Source organism: Strongylocentrotus purpuratus, unplaced genomic scaffold (genome assembly GCF_000002235.5).
Source record: "Strongylocentrotus purpuratus isolate Spur 01 unplaced genomic scaffold, Spur_5.0 spur5_scaffold_20, whole genome shotgun sequence".
Classification (NCBI taxonomy): Eukaryota; Metazoa; Echinodermata; class Echinoidea; order Camarodonta; family Strongylocentrotidae; genus Strongylocentrotus; species Strongylocentrotus purpuratus.
Genome location: NW_022145606.1, coordinates 35,797,454 through 35,819,297, shown reverse-complemented (window position 1 = coordinate 35,819,297; position 21,844 = coordinate 35,797,454). Strand labels below are relative to the sequence as shown.

At 37.3% G+C, this 21,844-nt stretch overlaps 2 protein-coding genes across 2 annotated transcripts; both read right to left on the bottom strand.

Annotated features, from left to right (window-relative positions):
• Positions 1–9: 9 nt before the first annotated feature.
• On the bottom strand, positions 10–11,468 carry LOC105440133 (leucine-rich repeat-containing protein 15-like). The gene is made up of 8 exons (XM_030993896.1): positions 11,461–11,468; positions 10,756–10,971; positions 6,616–6,687; positions 5,092–5,163; positions 4,523–4,594; positions 3,242–3,310; positions 667–738; positions 10–85 (listed from the first exon to the last, which is right to left on the bottom strand). Exons 1-8 carry the CDS (start codon positions 11,466–11,468, stop codon positions 10–12), a joined length of 657 nt encoding a protein of 218 aa, XP_030849756.1.
• Positions 11,469–12,823: 1,355 nt separating this feature from the next.
• Positions 12,824–19,926, bottom strand: LOC105439532 (leucine-rich repeat-containing protein 15-like). Its single transcript, XM_030992589.1, has 4 exons — positions 19,789–19,926; positions 15,944–16,021; positions 14,267–14,404; positions 12,824–13,083 (listed from the first exon to the last, which is right to left on the bottom strand). Exons 1-4 carry the CDS (start codon positions 19,884–19,886, stop codon positions 12,936–12,938), a joined length of 462 nt encoding a protein of 153 aa, XP_030848449.1. The 5' UTR covers positions 19,887–19,926; the 3' UTR covers positions 12,824–12,935.
• Positions 19,927–21,844: the final 1,918 nt, after the last annotated feature.

The following is a 21,844-nucleotide window of genomic DNA, read 5'->3' as shown; positions in this document are numbered from 1 at the left end:
TCACAATACTCACATTGAGACAAGGTTATCCAGCCCATCAAAGGCTCCATCATCAACTGATGAAATATTGTTGTTATTCATGTTCCTAAGAAACAAATCACACCACATTAAACAAAATATAAAATTGTGTTAAATGCCGCACAAAATGAGGGCTCACATTACAATCATACACTGTTACCCTTGAAGTTGGAATGATTTTTCCTCAGAACGTTACCGTCCAAAGTAAAGAGTCGTAGCAGTTGATCAGTAACGTTTTGAGAAGATATAAACTAAAGTATCAAGAATAAATCTTACTCTTACAATCATTTCATGAAAAGAGATAAGAAAAATAAATTCCTTCTTTTTGGGAACAAATGTACGATAATGAGAGAGAAGATACAGCTAGAAACATGATAACAACGTTCATTTCCACATGCTTATAAATGATAGATTAAATCAGAAAAAAGTAAGGTTATGGTCTTCACATAAACATTTTTATTAAATTGAAAGGTCTGTACTGGAGCGTTCTAAGGAGTCTCGACCCAAAATGCAGTAGAGTATATATGCATGCATACAGTACCTGCACAATGTGAATCAATTACTTTATCATTATTTATTATTATTATCATTATCATCTTTATCATCATTATGAAGATTGATTTCATTCACAAACAAAAAGTTACTTACAATTCTCTGAGATTGGTTAAGGGACTCAGTAATGTGGATGCGATCTCAAGAATCTGGTTGTTCTGAAGGTTGCTACAAAGAGGAAAAAAACATAGCAAAAATGATAAAGTCATAAACAAAGGGACTACAGATGGTTCCGTCCACAAATCTTCTGAAATATGCTTCTATAGAATGTCTGATAACATCACAAAATATGTGTATGCTACTACCATCCATTTAAAGATTGATGAAGAAAGAGATCCAAACTATAAATATATATATATATATATTCGACAAGCACCATGTAAAACATGAGCACTAAGAGAAACTTGTTAAAAACCATCATAATTCGATATCGCTACAGAAAAAGAATGCTATATAATTCTCTTAGTATACACCAAATTTACTGATTAGTCTATGTTTACCTCATACAAGAGAGAAAAGAAAAAAGTGAAGGAAGGAAAAGATGAAGAAGGAGGAAAAAACAACATAATTTACTTACATATTTTGAGTACTGGTAAGTGAATGAAAAGCATCAGGGAATAAAGTAATGATCAGGTTGTGCGAAAGATCCAGGTAATACATCGACTGTGTCGAGAGAGCAATTGTTGGAAAGGCTGTCAGCTTGTTGTTGGTCAGGTAGCTAGGGATAAGGAAATAATTAATATTCAAATCGGCAATGTAAGGCGGACAAAGGAGTCACATAAACTTGTCCGCTGAAGGTCATAAGGGTGTTAGCTCTGCGTTGATGGATGAAATCAAACTTTATTCCCTTCTCCAGGCTCTCAAAAGATTTAAGATGATCTGGAAATAACCACCCGCATATGAACAAAACTATCCAAAGATCTCAAGAAATCAACATCCCCTTTAAAAATATGCAATGCTTTAATGATTAAATTCTGAAGTTAAGTCATCATTTACATCCAATGGACATGTACGACTAATTGTCCTGTATGACTGATAGACGTGTACGAGAAATGGACCTGTACGACTAAAGGACCTGTGCGACTAATGGTCCTGTACGGCTAATGGACATGTACGGCTAATGGACCTTTATGACTAATGGACCTGTACGACTAATGGACAAGTGCGACTAATGGACAAGTGCGACTAATGGATGTGTAGGACTAATGGTCCTGTACGACTAATGGACCTGTATGACTAATGGAAAAGTGCGACTAATGGACGTGTACGACTAATGGACGTGTACGACTAATGTACCTGTACGACTAATGGACCTGTACGACTAATGGACAAGTGCGACTAATGGACGTGTATGACTAATGGACCTGTACGACTAATAGACAGGTGCGACTAATGGATGTGTACGACTAATGGACCTGTACGACTTATGGACAAGTGCGACTAATGGACGTGTACGACTAATGGTCCTGTACGACTAATGGTCCTGTACGACTAATGGACCTGTAGGACTAGTGGTCCTGTACGACTAATGGACGTGTGTGACTGATGGTACTGTACGACTAATTCACCTGTACTACTAATGGATCTGTACGACTAAGGACATGTACGACTAATGGACCCGTCTTATTGATTATCATACACACATGATGCAGAAAGTTAATATTGCATTTTTTACTTCAGACTGTATATGCCTCAAGATTTGAAATCTATTTCCTTTAAAATATTTTCTATCAAAATATCATATGTTTTGCTTTATATACTTTACTTAAGAAATCCAGCCATCTGATTGGTCGAAATTGCATTCATAAACTTTAACTGTTCCCGAAAATTCCCAGTAACCATGGTTAAAACAGTTCTAAAATCCCAATAACCATGGTTACCGGGAAAATAGTTCAGTCTCCATGGTTACCCCATAGGTTTACATGTTAAAAAATGGTCTGAGCGATCGAGGATACCGTACGTGTGCGAAGAATTGGTCGGTAATTTCAATACAATTGAATCTCGATCGATCTTACCAACAATTTTATCTTGCATTGTTGACATGAAGACGAAAATAAACTTCCAAAAAAAAAAAAAAAAAACATCTGCCGATAGATCTTGATCTAAGTTCGTGCCAATATGCATTGCAAAAGTAAAAGAAGGGCCTGTTTAATGGAGCAGCGGCGAAGCATCGACCACGCGAAGCCGTTTTCAATCAATTTTATTGTATATATTAAAGAAAACTGCTATATATGGTGACAGAGCGCGCTGGCCGAGCGGTTTAAGGCGCTGATTTTAATTACGTTACCTTTTGTACGCAAGAGATCGAATCCCATCTTCGACAAAAGTTTTTTTATTTTTTATTTTTTAGTCTATTTTTTTTCGGCATATAAAAGTATTAATGACTGCTTTAATATTCGAGAAATAGTTGTTTTTATACGCTCTCGGGAAGGTTACAATTGGGCTATTGCCCTCGGCACGCCTCGGGTAATAGCACAATTCTAACCTTCCCTTGAGCGTATAAAAACAACTATTTCTCTCAAAGCAGTCATTAATAATATATTATTTCACAATCAAGAGTAATTAATGACGGTTCCAATCATGAAGTTACGCGTGTATTTGCTCTCCTGGAGATGATTTTAAAGACAAATTAAAATTAAAAATACACATACAAACTTGAAGATGAACTTACATCCTATTTGCAGAGACGTCTTCAAAGACATTTGTAGGAAGAGATGCAATCAGGTTATCATTCAGATGTCTGCAAAAGAGAGATGATATATGAGGGATAATTAGGTGAAAAATCTCTTCATCCTTCTCCCTTTCCTTCTCTCCCTCCCCCTCCCTCCCCCTTCCCCCTCCCTCCCTCCCCTCCCTCTCCTCCCTCCCTCTCTCCCTCCTTATCTCCCTCCCTCTCTCCCTCCCTTTCTCCCTCTCCCTCCCTCTCCCTGTCCCTCTCTCTCCCTATCCCTCTCCCTCCCTCCCTCTCCCTCTCTCCTTCCTTCCCTCCCTCTCCCTCCCTCGCCCTCTCTCTCCCTCTCCCTTCCCCTCCCTTTTCCTCTCTCAGCTACAGCCATTCATATTAATAATGTTGTTACCCTCGGTAGCCTGAGCAACATTAATGTTTTTCTTCCTGAAGACCCCCGAATATTTTTACCCCAGCAATTGAGAGTTGCAAATGTGATTTAATGTCTTGCCAAATGACGTTAGTGCTGGGTTTGGAATTGAACCCACAAACCTTGGATTGAGGGGCGAGTAAATGAACCACTATACCATGACTCTTCCGCATCTCCCAATTTATAGTGAGAAGGTTTCAATTTCTTTTTTACCAAGCAGTAATAGCATTCTGCTGTGAGGGACATGTTGGGTGGTTCAGTAGACAGGTGGCCTGGGGGTTGTTTCACAAATATCTGAAGTTGAACATATCTTTAAGTCGGACGTAACAAATATGGGAAGTCATTAGCATCTATGAAAATATTTTGTAAAAGTTTTTTTAAAAGGCATAAAATGTTGTTTCAAAAAGTTCATAAAGAATTTATAAAAAGTCGAAATACTTAAATTTCGCTTTTGAATATACTTTATTTTAAGGCTACAATGACACTCCATAATTTTTAAGTCTAACTTAGAGTTAAGTTCGACTTAGGATCTTTGTGAAACACCCCCAGGTTTAGTTGATAGGTCACCGAACTGTGGTGGTTCACATGGTACAGGGTTTGAGCCCTGCCAAACCACTAATGTCCTTTGGCAAGATATAAGTCTACATTTCCCTCTCTCCACCCAGGTGTAGTAAATGGGTACTTGGTAGAAATGTATTCCTTGAATGCTTAAAGTGCCTAAGGGCAGCTAGGCTAAAGCAAGGGTACTACTACTACTCAGCAGGTGCATTGAGCATCCCCTTGGGAAGGAAACCTGCACAATATAATGTAGCTACTATCATTACTATTATTACTATTATTATTATTTTCGTACTTACATCTCATCTGCCGAGCTTGTTCCTCCAAACATCTTTCCTTCTAAAGTATCAAGCCCGTTATTTTCAAGATGCCTGAAGAGGAATTAGGAGAAATTATGAATATTCAAATAAAAAAATAAAAATACAGACATGGTTTCATTAGGAAGCAGAACATTTGCCCTTCATTCTATAATATCTTTGATTTGTATTTCTTAGTCTCTCTAATTTTTTCTCCATATGGTAAGTAGACAATATATCTTGTATACCGTAGAATATTTTGATATACGGCATGCAAACGTATACAAGCCTAGACCTAGCCTTTTAAATACCTGCCTTTTTCCGATTTTATTTTTATCTAGTAACTTTTTTGTTTGTTTGTTTGTTTTACTTTCATTTTCTTAAAGCTATTGCTTTTTGTATATATATTTTGCATCCATCAATATTTTTTACTTTTTAAACTTTTTTGGGGGTAATTGAAAATAAAGACGAATTGAATTGAATCGAATATCTGAAGCTTAATTCTACGCCACATTTTCTAACAACTATCTCGTAATACATAAATATTATATTATATACATGCTTTTACTCACAGATCGTAGGAGACAGTGACATCGTAGAATGCTTCATCGGCAATGAAACTGATCTGATTGTTATTCAAGTACCTGGAATTGCCACACACACAAAAATAGAATACAAAGACAAGCACAATCTAAAGCAAAAGATGGACGATCAAGACACATTCTTTCTCTGACTCTGTCTCTCTCATTTTGCCTGAGTGACTGAGTCACACCTTTGCGTACTTGACTTGCGTATTGCTGCGTATTTGTGGCAAGCCGTTTTAACATTTATTCCTATTTTCTTGATATCAAGAAATGATTTTCTGTTGGAAAGCAATGGTAATTCTTGATATCAAGTATTCTTTTTTTATATCAAGAATTCAATTCTTAAAATCAAGAAAAAGGAATAAATGTTAAAACGGCTTGCCATAAATGCACAGCAATACGCAAGTCAAATACGCAAAGGTGTGACTCAGGCGTTAGGGGAAAACACTCCGTTTCTCAGACTAGAACATTAAAGAGAGGCCCCGTGTGTAGTATAGTAATTCCCTATGCACCTTGATATGCTATACTTCAAAGAGTACGGTGTGAACCTGGGGGTGTTTCACAAAGATCCTAAGTCGAACTTAAAGGGAGAGTTGAGTTCTGTTTTCAGACCGCAAATGCCTTCAAAGTGCATGGTTATTTCTCTTATTCTTATCTGTGACATTTATAGTGCCTTTTTAGAACCTAAAATTGCTATGAAGGTAATTTTAGACCCCAAAACGTGTGAAATTTAGCCAATACGATGATACCAATTCAGCTCCACTTTAAAAAAACACGGTGGCCGTTAATTAATTATTTAATTAAAAATAACAATGCATGAGCAAGGTAATTGTGGGTAATATAAGCAACACAAACATGCCAACAAAAAAACCAACATCGACATTGGCTGAAATACGACGTAAAAGGCGTTATTTCAGGTTTTTTAACGGTTTTTTCAAATTTTTCAAAATATCTAATATTTGTGGTGGTACACAAGTATAGAAAACGTTATATTTCAGCCGTCTCGGAACCGATTTCGATCAAACAAAGATGATTTTGTCATTTAAATATGTTCTTTCAAATTTGACACTCATTTTTTTCATTATCTCACAAAAAAAATTATTTTGTGTAGCGCCCTCTGCAACAGAACTCAACTATCCCTTTAACTCTAAATTGGACTTATTACAGAGAGCCATTTGTAGGCTCAAAATTAAATTATTCAAAAGCGAATATTGAAGTTTTTTAGACTTGTTATAAATTCAACATCAAGAACATGAAATCTCCTTGATAACAAAAATATGAATGATTTGGATCGACATTTTATCCTTTTTAAAATAACTTTTACCAAATATTTTCATAGATACTAACGGCTTTCCAAAATGTTTAAGTCCAACTTAGAGATAAGTTAAACTTAGGATCTTTGTGGCTGCATAAAAAAACTGGAAATCTTTCTACATATATTTTGGTGATGTGCTGCATATTTAGCCCTTTGAAGATAACAATAGAAGACCAAATGACCCTTTTCATACTTACAAGTAACCTGACACATGCAAGCCATAGAACACATGCGTTGTGAGTGATGTCAGCTGCATACTGCCAAACGACCTGCAGTAAAGTTCAAAGGTGATCAATAGGTTATGAATTAATCATTTAGTCTGGTCCAAACTTTGCAGGTATTTCTCGTCATATTGTGAATATGAGAGTATTTGACAAGCAATCCTTTTCAGGAGACATTTCTACCATGATATTCCTCCATACCTGCCAACCTTTCAAAGCATGAATTAGGAATCCCTCAGGAAAAATTAGGAATACAGTCATTTTGTATAATTTCTACACAGACATTTCAGAACAAGAAAGGAATCTAGGATTCATAACATTAGATTGAGGGCCAAAAAAGGGAATGGTAGGCATTCTTGATGTTCTTGATGTAAACGGAACGAGGAAGCGCACGAATAATATTCCAAACAAATTACTTTCTCTTTAACACACAAAACGTCAAATGGATTTATGAACTTTATCCTGAAAGCCTATCTGAATTAGTTTGGCCAGGAGGGATTATACGTCCCTATTTGGTAACTGACATGTGGTTATATCATCGAATCAGCTCTCAATTAAACATAAGAAAAAGTGGACCATGGGTGATCAACGGTCACCGCTAAGACATTGTTTGCTAAAAAATCTAAAGGGCGCAAGTAGCTATAAGTAGTGCAGCTGGGCTTAAACGGGAAATGAAAATCAAACATTTTTGTGACAGCCTTACAAAAAATTGTGAGCCAGTTAAACACATCTTTATATTACTCATAATGGAGTGCTTAGAAAGGAAAACAATCTCTCCAAACGTTGCCATTTTCTTGTAAGCCATTTTCCCATAGCAGCCGCCATTTCTATTACAATGGCGCAAACCTTTGAGAAGTTTTTTTCCTTGCTAAGTTCTCCAATAGGAGTATTTTCTAGATATTTTTAACTGGCTCACAATTTTTAAATAAGGCCATCAGCTAAAGTTTGTAGGGTTTCATTTTCCATTAAAGCTTATCTGCCATAGTTTACAGGAGGGATTAGACTGCCCTACAAGGTCACTGGACAGGTGGTTATCTCATCAACCCAGCTCTCAGTTAACATAAGTAAAAGAGGATCATGGGGGACCGATGGTCACCGATTAGGCATTGTTTGTTATAAAGAGGGCGCAATTAGCTACAAGTAGTGCAGTGGGCCTTTAATATATTCTAAGAAACTGTGGATACTCACAAGGAAGAAGTCGAAGTGGTGTCCCGGAAACATTGTGTTTCAAGGTGCTTCATCGGATTGCCACCAAAGGAGAATCTGCTCCGGAAGACAGAAGAGGTCAAAGTTCATATAAATAACGGAAGATAGGTACTTTGAGGCATGCTTCTTTTTTAGATTTCCTCAAGGTGATCCAATATATATTTGCTCCGGAGCCATAACAACATCGAAATGTATTGTTATTTTTTTTTCTCTTACCCTCAAGCGAGGTTTCTATTTCTATATTTTCAATACATATTTACATTAATAACTCAATGATTGAGTGAAACATAACAAAGGCTGAACATTAAAGTATATTCAACAGTTTTCCAGTTTAGTATTTCTGTCTTTGCTAACACATTCATATATTAAAATTAATTTTAGCAATGACTTGAATTAAAAAAAAAAAAGTATGTGGGTAATAAACGGAACCATTAACAATATTCGTAAAGTAACATTTATAAATTGCATATTGCGCATAATTTAAAAAAATATTCAGGAGAGAATATTATAGTGATAGGCCTAGAAATAATCATAAACTCATTCAAGCTTTGTCTTAAAACTCACCAGTCCAATATTACTACATTTCATCATGTCATTCATTTGTATTTCCTTAGTGTATATTTATACCAACTTATTTTTTTGATGCATTGTTTTACTCTTTGTAATCATATTGTTCATGTACTCTGTGTTGCAATTTACATCTAATTATAGTTCATATTTTTCACGTATACTCACAGCAGCTTAAGCACTTCTGCAATATGGATATGGCACTTTACAAATAGTCATCATTATCATTGTTATTACTATCAAATATACAGATACAATATACAATTTAATCAATCTCCAATGTACATAAAACAAATATGCAATGAGATTAGGAAAAATAATGGGACATCCACGGTGAGTCTACCCATTTCAGGAGGACACTGGAACGAACAAACGGGAAATGGTCTTATTTGGAAAATGAAATTGAATTAAAAAGGCTACACGCACTACTGATTTGGGGCAAGATGAAAGAGATAGTTATTTCCCCTACTCCCTTTCCCTTATCTCTTTTTCTTCCTTTTTGATTTTTTTCAACACCCGATTGGGGGCATGTGACAACCCACCCCTTCAACATGCCCAATGGAGCTACGTGTCGGTCTTCTCATCCTTTTCTTCTACTCCCTTTTCCTCCCTCTCTCTCTCTTTTCCTGCTCTTTCTTTCTTTCTTTCTTTTTAACAGTCTATTTTTTCATTGTTTGCCCCTATCTCCCTTTCACTTTCTCTTTTTGATTTCATTCAACATTTGATTGGGGGCATGTGTCAGTTCCCCCTCCCCCCCCCCCCACACACACGCCCCAAGTAGCTACGCCACAGTTTACAGTAAAATTACATCTATTACATACCTGCTTCTCACTCCTTCGAAGGCCCTTGTTTCTATCGTATAGATGTTATTGCCACTAAGAGAACTGGAACGAAAAGTTATCGAAATGTAGTTTGTAAATCAAAGGTATCATTTGCAACTTATCATGAATTCAATTTCAACTTTATTCCATAAACGCGAAGCAGATAAACAAATATTTATAAATACATAAATGAACAATAAAATGCGGCATTCCAGTCTTACACGGAAAAGAGAGAGATAAATAATTCTCGTCTTATTATAATAATTATATAATTGTACATCCGGCTGTATAGATATGTATTTAATTACAGCTATACTTGTAGAAAAACGTACTAAATACATGTACAACAGTTTACACGAGACACATTTCAATGTATAACTATATATATTTCCTTAATTGACCCTACCCCAAATGCGATGTCTGACAGTAGATGGCGGCCTTCCTCCCACACTGCGCATGTCAGCACATGCGCAGATACTGGGGAAGATGATGAGACATTGTTCTCTCTGGCTTCCATAGAGAATGTACATCAGTGTCAACTAATTCCTTATTGTACTTAACTAATGTTCAGGTTTCATGAAATCCCCTGATGATTTGATGAGATCTATGATTCTAAGTCGGCACCATCATAATCTGTTACTTATAGTTTATTGGTTCCGAAACTATAATTTCTAACGGATTTTCCAATTATCGACCCATTGTATTTGAATGGGAACCGGAAGTGCCTTTTCCAAATATACCCATGGCCGGTAATGCTGTCTATGGCCAAACACCGTAGTTGCGGTAGCAAGAATTATGATTACATTCCACAGTACTTTCCCAATGTACTCACATACTTGATGCCTCAATATTCCAGAATGCTCTAGTTTTCACTATCGTGATTCGGTTATTGCTTAATTGGCTGGATGTAAGACAAAAAAATATATCAATATTCATATAATTGAGTTTTTAAAAATTCAATTCAATCAAGGTTTATTAATGATTGAAAGCATGTAGCACTAATCATTTTACAAGAAAAGCAGCCGAAGCTGGATAAAATATGTTTACATCTATTATTGGCATGATAACATCTTAAAAAGATAAGAATATATTTTTGAAAACAAGCAGACATTACACTTTAATATAGCATTAAATGGTCGGCATGACGAGTGAAATACTTTCCATACTCTAATTTTATGATGTCATTCAATTACAACTATACACTGTCGCTCATATGGTTAGAATATTTTTTTTACCTCAATTTATTGAATTATTTTGACAATGATTTATTCCTAATAGATCTAGATAATAATATACATTCTCACATTTTATTGAATAATAATTTGCCAGTGTTTGTTTTGCGTGACTGCTAAAGCACGTGTGTGCTACTATGCTTACCAACTACAATTACACCTTCATAGAGATTATTCTAACTAGTTTAAATTCCAACCACATTAACATTTGCATCCTACAGGATTTCAAACTCAAATTAGATAAACTAAACTGAAACTGGAACTGATATTTGATTTGATTTTAAACTTACACGCTGCCCAACGTCTTGTTTACAAAGGTCCCACCCATCGGTATATCGTTGATCTCGTTGTTCTGAAGATTGAGATTACCGATGTATGTCACGTTCGCGAACGTTCCATCTTCAATGTAGGCTATCTCGTTGCTTTGGAGATTAAGTTGGGAGGTTAGAGGGCAGTCTTCGAAGTGAGTGACCAGGATACGACCGATCTTGTTATAGCTCAGATCCCTGGCCGATACAAAGGTTCAAATTTGATACAGAAAACTTTCACTGGTTGGGGGTAATTATAACATGTATTTTAAGCTTCAACCAACCTCAAAAATACACTTAGCTCTGGTAAAAAAGAAAATGAATTCTCACAGAATCAAACGAAATATACACTGAATGTTCAAGATTACAAATAAATGTCATTTGCGAAACAATTTTGGTAGCAAATAAATACTGGCTGAGTAATGAGCATAGAAAGATAAGGAAATCAAGGTAGTACTAGCCCCGACACCATGTGTGTTGTCTCATATATAGCTTTCTGTGTACAGTGCTTGTTACTTTACCAAGACTCGGCCAAATTTATTATGATTTTGATGACTCCAGAACCTTGCAGTGCACACCAATACTTACATGCTACATGATTAACTGTTTCTGATCAATTCCACACCTTTTCTTTTACAATGCAATCGCATTACCAGAACTGGAGTTTATCTTTAAGCTTCTACAAACCTTAGCATTTAGCTAGTAGGCAAGCTTCTGTCCACTCCTGTGGACTTTCTCAAGCCAAGTGATTATTCACACAGTTTCGTGCTGTCTGCTCCCTGGCCGATACAAAGGTTCAAATTTGATACAGAAAACTTTCATTGGTTGGGGTAATTATAACAAGTAGTTTAAGCTTCTACAGACCTTAACATTTAGCTAGTAGGCAAGCTTTTGTCCACTCCTGTGGACTTTCTCAAGCCAAGTGATTATTCACACAGTTTCGTGCTGTCTGCTGCCTCAAGATCACTGGAGCGAGGATAAGTGATATTGAATAGCCAGTGAAGGATTAATCATTTCCCTTAGATGGATTCGTTCGCCTTTCTTGTTGGTTCGAAGTTTTTTTTTTGCCTTACCTGACTGCTAAGAAAGCATGTGTATGATAATTGAAAGTAAGCAATCAGGTGACCAACGGCTTTAAATCCTCTCCCAGGGACTTGATAATGAGGATTAATGCCTTATCAAAGGTCACTAGCGCATCGACTTGGTTTTGGACCTGGGACCTCCAGGTTAAAAGACCACTGCTCTACCACTGAGCCATCGAACCTCCTCACTTCAAAGTTGAAAGTCTGTTTTAATCCATCACTTACTGAAAAGGTGCTTCATGTATTATAATCTGATTGGAAATATCACAATTCAGTGGTCAACAGGTCAACAGGTTAATATGTTAATAGGTTAACGTGTTAATTTACATTTATGTAAATCAATCATATTTAACTTTAAAATGGCTCCCATGAATACATGATGAATTCTAATTTTGGGCGTAGGGGGTTTATGGTCTTTAAATAAAAAACTTGGACAGTTAACTCAAACAAATGTCGATTATTTCTCTGCATCTTAACAAAGTTTTCTTTTCCTGGTTCAGACTACAGAAAACCACACATTTTGGATTATTTGAATTTTTATGCATTGTTGTGCATTTCCAACAAAACAAAGATGACAACCCGAATTCGAATAAGGTTCTGTGCAAGACCTTTAAATGTGTGGTTTACTGTTATTCTCTATGTTGTCATACTCCTAAATAATTATTTACCTATAGAATGCCGGGTAAAGTATTTCAAGCTTGATTTTATACAAGTTATACACACAATTTTGTTTTTCTTCGGTGATTAGTAAACTTTAACCTCCTGGAGTAGGTTTTGGTGCCCACTCAAAGAAAAAGTTCTATAATTTAATAAAATGGAACCATACAATTTTTTTTTTAAACCAGGGAAGCCTCATCAGCATCAAAGTTGTTCTTTGTGAGGGCCCTTCAGATCAGATCAATTGCCATGTACCCATTGAAATCTAGGTGGAGAGTGGCAAATGAAGTTCAATGTCTTGCCAAAGGATGTTAGAGCCGGGCTGGTATTCGAACCCGCAATTGTTGGATTGAGAGTCAAGTGAATGAACCATACTATACATTGACACCTTCATAGGTGTCGATCCATATCATAACAAGTGACTTACAGACTCGTGAGACTCGTGCACCCATCAAAGGCTGTCTCCGGTATCTTATCAATGTTGTTTGAAGGCAGAGAAAGGGTACCAAGCTGGGAATGGTTGGTAAACACGTTATCATGTAGGAAATGAAATTCATTGCTACTCATGGATCTGCAATAACAGAAAAGATACACGATAAGATTAGATTAGATTAGATTAGATTACATTGGTTCTTCAGTCTGTCTGTTTGGAGCCACAATGGCATTAGCTCATATAGTTTGAAACAGATTTAATTTTCCTCTAAAGTGTTTGGAGCCCCAAAAATTTGATGGCAAAATTTCACTTAAACTGTATCATAATGTGGAAGACGATTTCATTATTTTGAGATACAATTCTGCAAGGATTTTGAAAACAAATGCGTTTGAAGTCGGAAATTGATGAAAGAACTATGTATTGTTTTATCAATATTTGTCTTCAACACATTTTTTTATTTTTTTTTGGGGGGGGGGATTTTTTGGCAGAAGTGTGTCTTAGATGACATCCTCTTTCACATTATGATACAGTTTAAGTGAAATTTGCCCTCAAATTTTGACGAATTTGGGGCTCTCAACACTTTAGAGGGGCTTTAAACAAGATCCCCGGCTCTCAGCAAAAGATTTATCCTTATAATTCAGATCAATATTCAAGATGGCCCATTTTTCATTTGTAAAGATCTACAGTCTTCAACTATAAACTTTAATACAATCACAACGGACATATAATGTAAATATATCTTTAAATTTACAGAAATAAATAAAAAACATGAATCCATTGTAGATCAAATTTTGCACGGTTTAGGGTACTAGACATTTCTGACTATTTGGTGTGTCTCGAAAATAGTTATATACGTATGGGCTTTGCAACATACATGTACATACACTGATACACAAGTGAAGTATTGTTCTCAAGAGGGCAAACAAAAGGTATTCAAGTTCATCGCTTTGGCAGTTATTATTCCAAAATGCACAAAGTACTTGGGATAGTCTTCATGTTTAAAGGGTGATATTTGGGGGTCATTTGCCCCCAACTCAGTGTTATTTAGGGTACGCATATGCGTGTTCCCAGCACCACGCCCTTTTCAGCATAAGTCCGGTGTGTAAAGTCAATACGGGCACATCTTTTTCTTTCTTACGAGCCGGAGATTGTGGGAACACGCATGCGGTCCCTTTGTTCCCGGATTTTTTTATTTATTTATTTTTTTTAATTTTTTTTTTTTTTTTTTTGGGGGGGGGGGGGGGTTGGGATGGTAGTCATTTGTACCAAAACTGACGACAAACAGATCTATTGTAGGTGTTCGCTTTCAGGTCGTACTTACAAGGATTGTATGTTATCTGGGAAAGCACCATTCTCTATAGAGATAATGCTATTAGAGTTCAAAGTCAACGTGCTGAGCGTGGTCAGGTTGGAGAAAACACCGTCTAACAGGAATGTGATCTGATTGCTGGAGAGATACCTACAGAAAGAGAGAGTGGGAAAGAGAGAGAGAGAGAAAAAAACAAAACTAAATTATTAGTTATAATGATAACAATAATATTGATAGTCATGTATATCGCTCATGTCTGGCACATTCCTGGCGCTTCACATGTTATTACCTCGACTTTATTATGGCTGCCATTATGATGCTCAAGCAGTTGACGGAATTAAATCCTGCCAGGTAAGCCATTTACCTCACCTGGGTCGAATGTGGTAAATGTAGATTATAGGACATTTGTGACGGGACGAGACTATATACATTAAACATGTGATCTATAGTTTGGTGATATATCCAGTAGACCATGAAACATCCATTACAGATTACAATCCCAGTGAGCCTCATCGTTTTGTAGTAAGTGTTAGATATACATTGTACTCAGGCGCGTACGCAGGGGGGGGGGGGGGGGTTTCGGGGGTTAACCCCCCCCCCCCTTTGTTATTTTTATGTGTGTAAACCCCCTAAAAAATTCCTAACCCCCCCCCCCTTTGTTTTTTTTTTTTTTTTTTTTAATTATTAAAAAAAAAAAAAAAAAAAATCACCCCATGGCTGACCTAAGAAAGGTGACCTTACCCCCCCCCCCCAACGGAGCAAAATGTCAATTTTTCAAATTTTGAGACAAAAAAGAAAATGTCCTCTTACCCCCCCCCCCCCCCCCCCCGCTTAATCATCGGTCGGTTGAGTCGCTGCGATTTTTTTGAGACCAAAAAAAAAAAAAAAAGTGTCCGCTTACCCCCCCCCCCTCCCCCCTCCCCCCTCCCACTGAGCGACTTTTTTGGCGGCGCGATTTTCAAATTTTCCTGAGTCGTTGCGAAATTTTGGACCCGATTTTAAACCCCCCCCCCTTGAAAAAATCCTGCGTACGCCACTGATTGTACTTGTGACAAATGTTGGCTGTGGCTGCCCACTGTTTGTTCCATTTTCCGACGAAAGCAAATATAAAGTTAAAGGAATAAATTTTTGGTTAATATCATACAAATAATACATGTTTGCCAGTCAATACAACTTATGTACGAGCTAAAAAAACATGTATCATTTGTTTTATAAGATGGGTCTATAATATGAGTATAAAGGCGAGAAATTTACGGTTGTTATCACCAAAATTGACTCTCGTGCATACACATCATCCATTGGCTATACATTCCTGAACCCATTTTATAATAGCTTTTAATGTCGTAGACGAGTGGATATGTCTCTGGACTGAGGATCACAAGGTCACAAGTACTAATGTCCTTTGGCAAGACATTGATCTACATTTGCCACTCTCCACCCAGGTGTTAAGTGGGTACCCGGTAGGGTGCGAAAGCTAATGTGCTTAGATTAGCAAGTGTGCGCTTGTAAAAATGACGCCTGGCTGGAATGCTCCCCAGAGAGTGGAGAATGTACATACATTGTGTGCCGGTAGCCCTGAATCCGATGACCGGGGTAATAATATTTATATCTGTAAAGCGCTTTGAGAGGGCCTTCGGTCCTGAAAAGCGCTATATAAGAACTAGCTATTATTATTATTATCATACTTACAAAGTTGTTATAGACAAGAGTCTCTCCTGGTACTGCACAGCCTCTGGGACATGGTTGAAGTGGTTTGAATCAAGATTCCTGTCAGAAAAAATATAAATATAATAATAACAAATATATAAGATATTGATATTACTTGCTATTCACAGGCTTAATTGTAAAAAGTAATAGTATTATTATATAACCCAATCCTTGTAAACAACCTGTATTATCTAATTACCTAACATCTTTCAAAGAATGTCTGTTTGTAAGGTGGTCTTACACTTAGTCCCATAAAAGTATTTGGACATATTTTTCAATCTCCCTTTAAACTTTATACCACTTATAATACAACTTTGGTGGTATATGAATTGTTCATTGTGTCTAAGACCATAGACGTAATGCTAAGACTATGCAACAAAGAAGGAAATACAAATAAAAAAAGATTAATAAAAAAGAATCAAGACAGGTGAATGCTGTGTCAAAACAGTTTCAGATATCCCCTATAAACATGTATGGAATAGGGTCAATGTCGCTATTCATAAGGACCGCTATTCGTAAGGTCCGCTATTCATAAGGTCCATTATTCATAAGGACCGCTATTCATAAGGTCCGCTTTTCATAATTGGAGAAAAGGGTCATTATTCATAAGGGTCATTATTCATAAGGACCGCTATTCATAATCAAAGAAGAGGGTCGGTATTCATAATATTAGAAGAGGGTCGCTATTCATAATAGGAAAACGGGGTCGTTATTCATAAGGGTCCCTATTCATAATATTACAAAAGGGTCGGTATTCATAACACAGAAAGAGGGTCGCTATTCATAATACGAAATGAGGGTCGCTATTCATAATACAAAATGAGGGTCGCTATTCATAATGCAAAATGAGGGTCGTTATTCATAAGGGTTATTATTCATAAGGGTCATTATTCATAATAAGAAATGAGGGTCGCTATTCATAAAAGGAGAAGAGGGTCGCTATTCATAATAGAAGAAGAGGGTCGCTATTCATAATAGGAGAAGAGGGTCGCTATTCATAATAAGAAATGAGGGTCGCTATTCATAATAGAAGAAGAGGGTCGCTATTCATAATAGGAGAAGAGGGTCGCTATTCATAATAGAAGAAGAGGGTCGCTATTCATAATAGAAGAAGAGGGTCGCTATTCATAATAGAAGAAGAGGGTCGCTATTCATAATAGGAGTAGAGGGTCGCTATTCATAATAGAAGAAGAGGGTCGCTATTCATAATAGGAGTAGAGGGTCGCTATTCATAAAAAGAAATGAGGGTCGCTATTCATAATAGGAGAAGAGGATCGCTATTCATAATAGAAGAAGAGGGTCGCTATTCATAATAGGAGTAGAGGGTCGCTATTCATAATAAGAAATGAGGGTCGCTATTCATAATATGAGAAGAGGGTCGCTATTCATAAAAGGTGAAGAGGGTCGCTATTCATAATAGAAGAAGAGGTCGCTATTCATAATAGGAGTAGAGGGTCGCTATTCATAATAAGAAATAAGGGTCGCTATTCATAATATGAAATGAGGGTTGCCATTCATAATACGAAATGAGGGTTGCTATTCATAATAAGAAATGAGGGTCGCTATTCATAAGAGGAGTAGACGGTCGCTATTCATGATACGAAATGAGGTTCGCTATTCATAATACCCCCCCCCCTCGGCTACGTTCCTGGTCCTGTAGGGGGGGGGGGCGATATATAGCCCTGAATAGTTGTCTCTTTTTAAAGTAACTATATTTTATCTGTTATCTTTGATAATTATATAGAGCCAACCCCCGCTCATGTGGTGACGAAAAAAAAGTAAAACATAACACACATGTAATCCTATCGTAAATTTTCCTCCTTGTTGGAAATCTTGCCCCATCACCCTGCCCCCGACTGATCTTATCCAGGCTACGCCACTGAGATATTAAGTACGCCAAGCAGGCCCATTATCCATTTTAGCTTGCTATTTAAGAAACTAGTAATTGTTTATACGACAATAATGTTTTTGTAGAAAGTAATTTTTATTAGGACTTATGGACCTACAAATTACTGAGCGGAATTGGACCTGACAATTGGACCTAAGCCCAGTATCTACCGAGCCCCCGAGCCCCCCCCCCCATCAGTACGCCCCGGCGCGGATCCAGAATTTTCCAATTGGGAGGGGGGGGGGGGACGGAAATTTGAAAAATGCGCAGGCCGTTTTTTCAACTCAACATACCAATACTGACAAGGTCATATTAGAAGCACGATACGGGTACCTAGAAGCAGGAACAATTTTGGAAAGGGGTGCAAGCTCACTTCACGTCTCTTGTCCGATATCAACATTACCCGTTTTTAAGATATACATTTTTTTGACATTTTCATCTGGGAGGGGGGGGGGGGCTAAAGCCTCTTGCCCGATTATTTTCTAGTTCACAATTCTGCTTGTGAGCGAAACGAGCGAGCAAAAATTTGAGCATTATATGTTTTTTGTGAAAGTGTTATTTATCACCAAGATAAACGAGAAAAGATATCAAAAATTCATATTCGGGCAGCTTGCTGTCCCCCCCCCCCCTCCCCTCCCCCACCCATTACGCGCGAAAGCTTTGAACTTTCATTAATTATTAGAAAAAGAAGACGATTTGTTGTACCGTTCTCGACTCTTAATAATTGTCTGAATTCTATTCCCCCCTCTTGCGCAAAGCGCGTAAGCTTTGACCTTTCATTGTTTAATGCAATTATTAGAGAAAGAAGATGATTCGTTGTTCCATTCTCGACTCTTAATCCTTGTCTGAATTCAGTTTCCCCCCTCCCGCGCAAAACGTGGAAGCTTTGATGTTTCATTAAATTATTAGAGAAAGAAGAGGATTTGAAGAGAAATGAATATATGATATGAATAGCGACCCCTTACTCCTATTATGAATAGCGACCCTCATTTCATATTATGAATAGCGACCCTCTTCTCCTATTATGAATAGCGACCCTCTTCTCCTATTATGTATAGCGACCATCTACTCCTATTATGAATAGCGACCCTCTTTTCCTATTATGAATAGCGACCCTCTTCTTCTATTATGAATAGTGACCCTCTTCTCCTATTATGAATAGCGACCCTCATTTCCTATTATGAATAGCGACCCTCTTCTCCTATTATGAATAGCGACCCTCTTCTCCTATTATGAATAGTGACCCTCTTCTTCTATTATGATTAGCGACCCTCATTTCCTATTATGAATAGCGACCCTCTTCTCCTTTTATGAATAGCGACCCTCTTCTCCTATTATGAATAGCAACCCTCTTCTCCTATTATGAATAGCGACCCTCATTTCCTATTATGAAAAGCGACCCTCTTCTCCTATTATGAATAGCGACCCTCTTCTCCTATTATGAATAGCGAACCTCATTTCGTATTATGAATAGCGACCCTCATTTCCTATTATGAATAGCGACCCTCTTCCCGTGTTATGAATAGCGACCCTTATAAGTAATGAACCTTATTTCGTATTATGAATAGCGACCCTCTCGTCGTATTATGAATAGCGACCCTGATTTCATATTATGAATAGCGGTCCTTATGATTAATGACCCTTAATATGAATTATGAATAGCGACCCTCATCTCACGTTATGAATAGCGGTCCTTATGATTAACGAACCTTATTTCATTATGAATAGTGACCCTCTTTTGCCATTATGAATAGCGGACCCGGAAGTACGGGAATTTACACGTTATGAATAGCGGTCCTTATGAATAGCGGACCTTATGAATAGCGGTCCTTATGAATAGCGAATAGACCCCATGGAATACACATTTCCATTGGCCATGCATGGGACAATACATGTTACAGGACTATTCCATTCCATAAAGGGGGTGTCTTGTACTTACAAAGTGTGAAGTTGTTCGAGGCAGTCAAACGTGTGTGGATCCAATGTAGTTTCATCCAAGCTGTTGGACTGTAGTTCTAGAAGAGTAATACGTTGCATTCCGCATAAGTCCCCTTCATTTAATCCGTTGATGGCATTACTGCTTAGGTATCTGTTATGGACAAATAGAAAAGGAAACAAGAGGGTTTTCTCATATTATACATGTTTTTTTGTGCAGAAACAAAGGGGAAATAAAATATGTCCTTGGCCCTGTCTTATAAAGAGTTGCAATTGATCATAATCAAACGTAAGCCTTCTTGTGGGCTCGCATGGGGAATTCAACACCATTTAGGTGTTAATCTACTAGCAGGTGTTGTCAGTTACCAGGATTAGCCTTACGTTTTTATGACTAACAGGCTTTATGCAATGCTGTCTTTTCCCAATATGGTAGAGTCCTTATCTGACATTTTTCATCACCCCTAGGCTCTTGAATACCCAACGGGTTTCCTGTGTGCAGACTTGTACATCCATCAATGGTATTTCCCGAAAGTCTGGTGTCAACGAGAAATGACCTTCTGCATATGAATACTGATGACCCACTCCCTTTAACATCCCCCTGGGCCTGGTATCATATAATGTGTTATCAATACCAATCAAATGGCACGATTTCAGTAGCTGATAACAGTCATTGCCCTCATAAAACAGAAACATGCTCAGCATGGTAAAACCATGGTACTCTATGGTACCCGGGGTACTCGTCTCCTATACCATGCAAAAACCATTGTATTACCATGGTTTTAAAACAAAAGCCATGGTAACCATGGTACTTCCGACTTTGAACATGATACCTTGAGGTACTTGGCAGTTGTATGGTTCAATACCATGTTTGTATGGTTCTAATCATGGAAAGGCAGATGTGTACGTGCAGTATTGTAGTGCAAGTACCATGGTAACCTAGGTACGGGAGAACCATGGTATCAAAAGGTAAGGGAGAACAATGGTAACCAGGGTTTTTATGGTGGATGGTAATTTGGACAGATAACTATGGTAACCATGTTACTGAGAACCATGGTAATACCATGTTGCTTTTAAAGGGTGTAACTTGTTTGATGTTTTGTGGAACAGGGTCCTGCCTCTGAACGACTGTGTGGATACTTACAATTCATCAACATTAGGCAAGGTGCTGAACGGAACGTGGGAAGCCTTTAGTCTCAAGTAAATCTCATACGTTCCCCCGTCATAGGCATCATCAGAATACAAGGTCATGTTCGTGAAGAGGTTACGATCAGCATGCCTAAAAAGAAGGAAATCCCCCCTTTTCAGGTAAATGGAATGGTCTAGGACGCGTATCAGGAAATATATATAAATGATAAATAAGGATTACTCCATTTAACCTAGAGGGGTAAGGATTCATCAGAATACAAGGTGATGTTCGTCAATAGGTTACTATCTGCATGCCTGTAAAGAAAGAAGTTCCCCCTGCATAGGTGAATGGAATGGTGAATAAGGATTACTCCATATAACCTAGAGGGAGAGGGGTTCCCTGTGAGATATGTCAGATTAAAACAATTGAAGTTGTGATATTCATATTTTACACTAATAATAATAGTAATGTTAGTAATACTATAAGCACTTTGGTCAGTTAATCGGATAGCGGAAAGAGCTACATAATTACACTGAACATGATCACAAAGACATTTAAGAAACAATTGTATGGACAATATCAACTACCTATTGAAATCATGTTGACATTATGTATTATATTCCACATACTAAGAATCTTGCTCTACGAGTAGTCAAAAGTAAATCACGTGATGAAAGATAGTTCGCCCATCATTGATGGGAGAAAAAAAGTTAGTTACACTGTGTAGATAGTACTACTATCTTCATTGAAAGTGCGTTTCAGAAAGATAACTACACTGTCGCTCATAAAGTTGGAATATTTTTGTTTTACCCCAATTCATGGAATTATTTTACAAATAATTAAAAAAAGAATACATCTAGATAATAATATACATTCTCAGATTTTATTGAATAATAATTTGACAATGTGTGTTTTGCTTGACTGCTAGAGCATG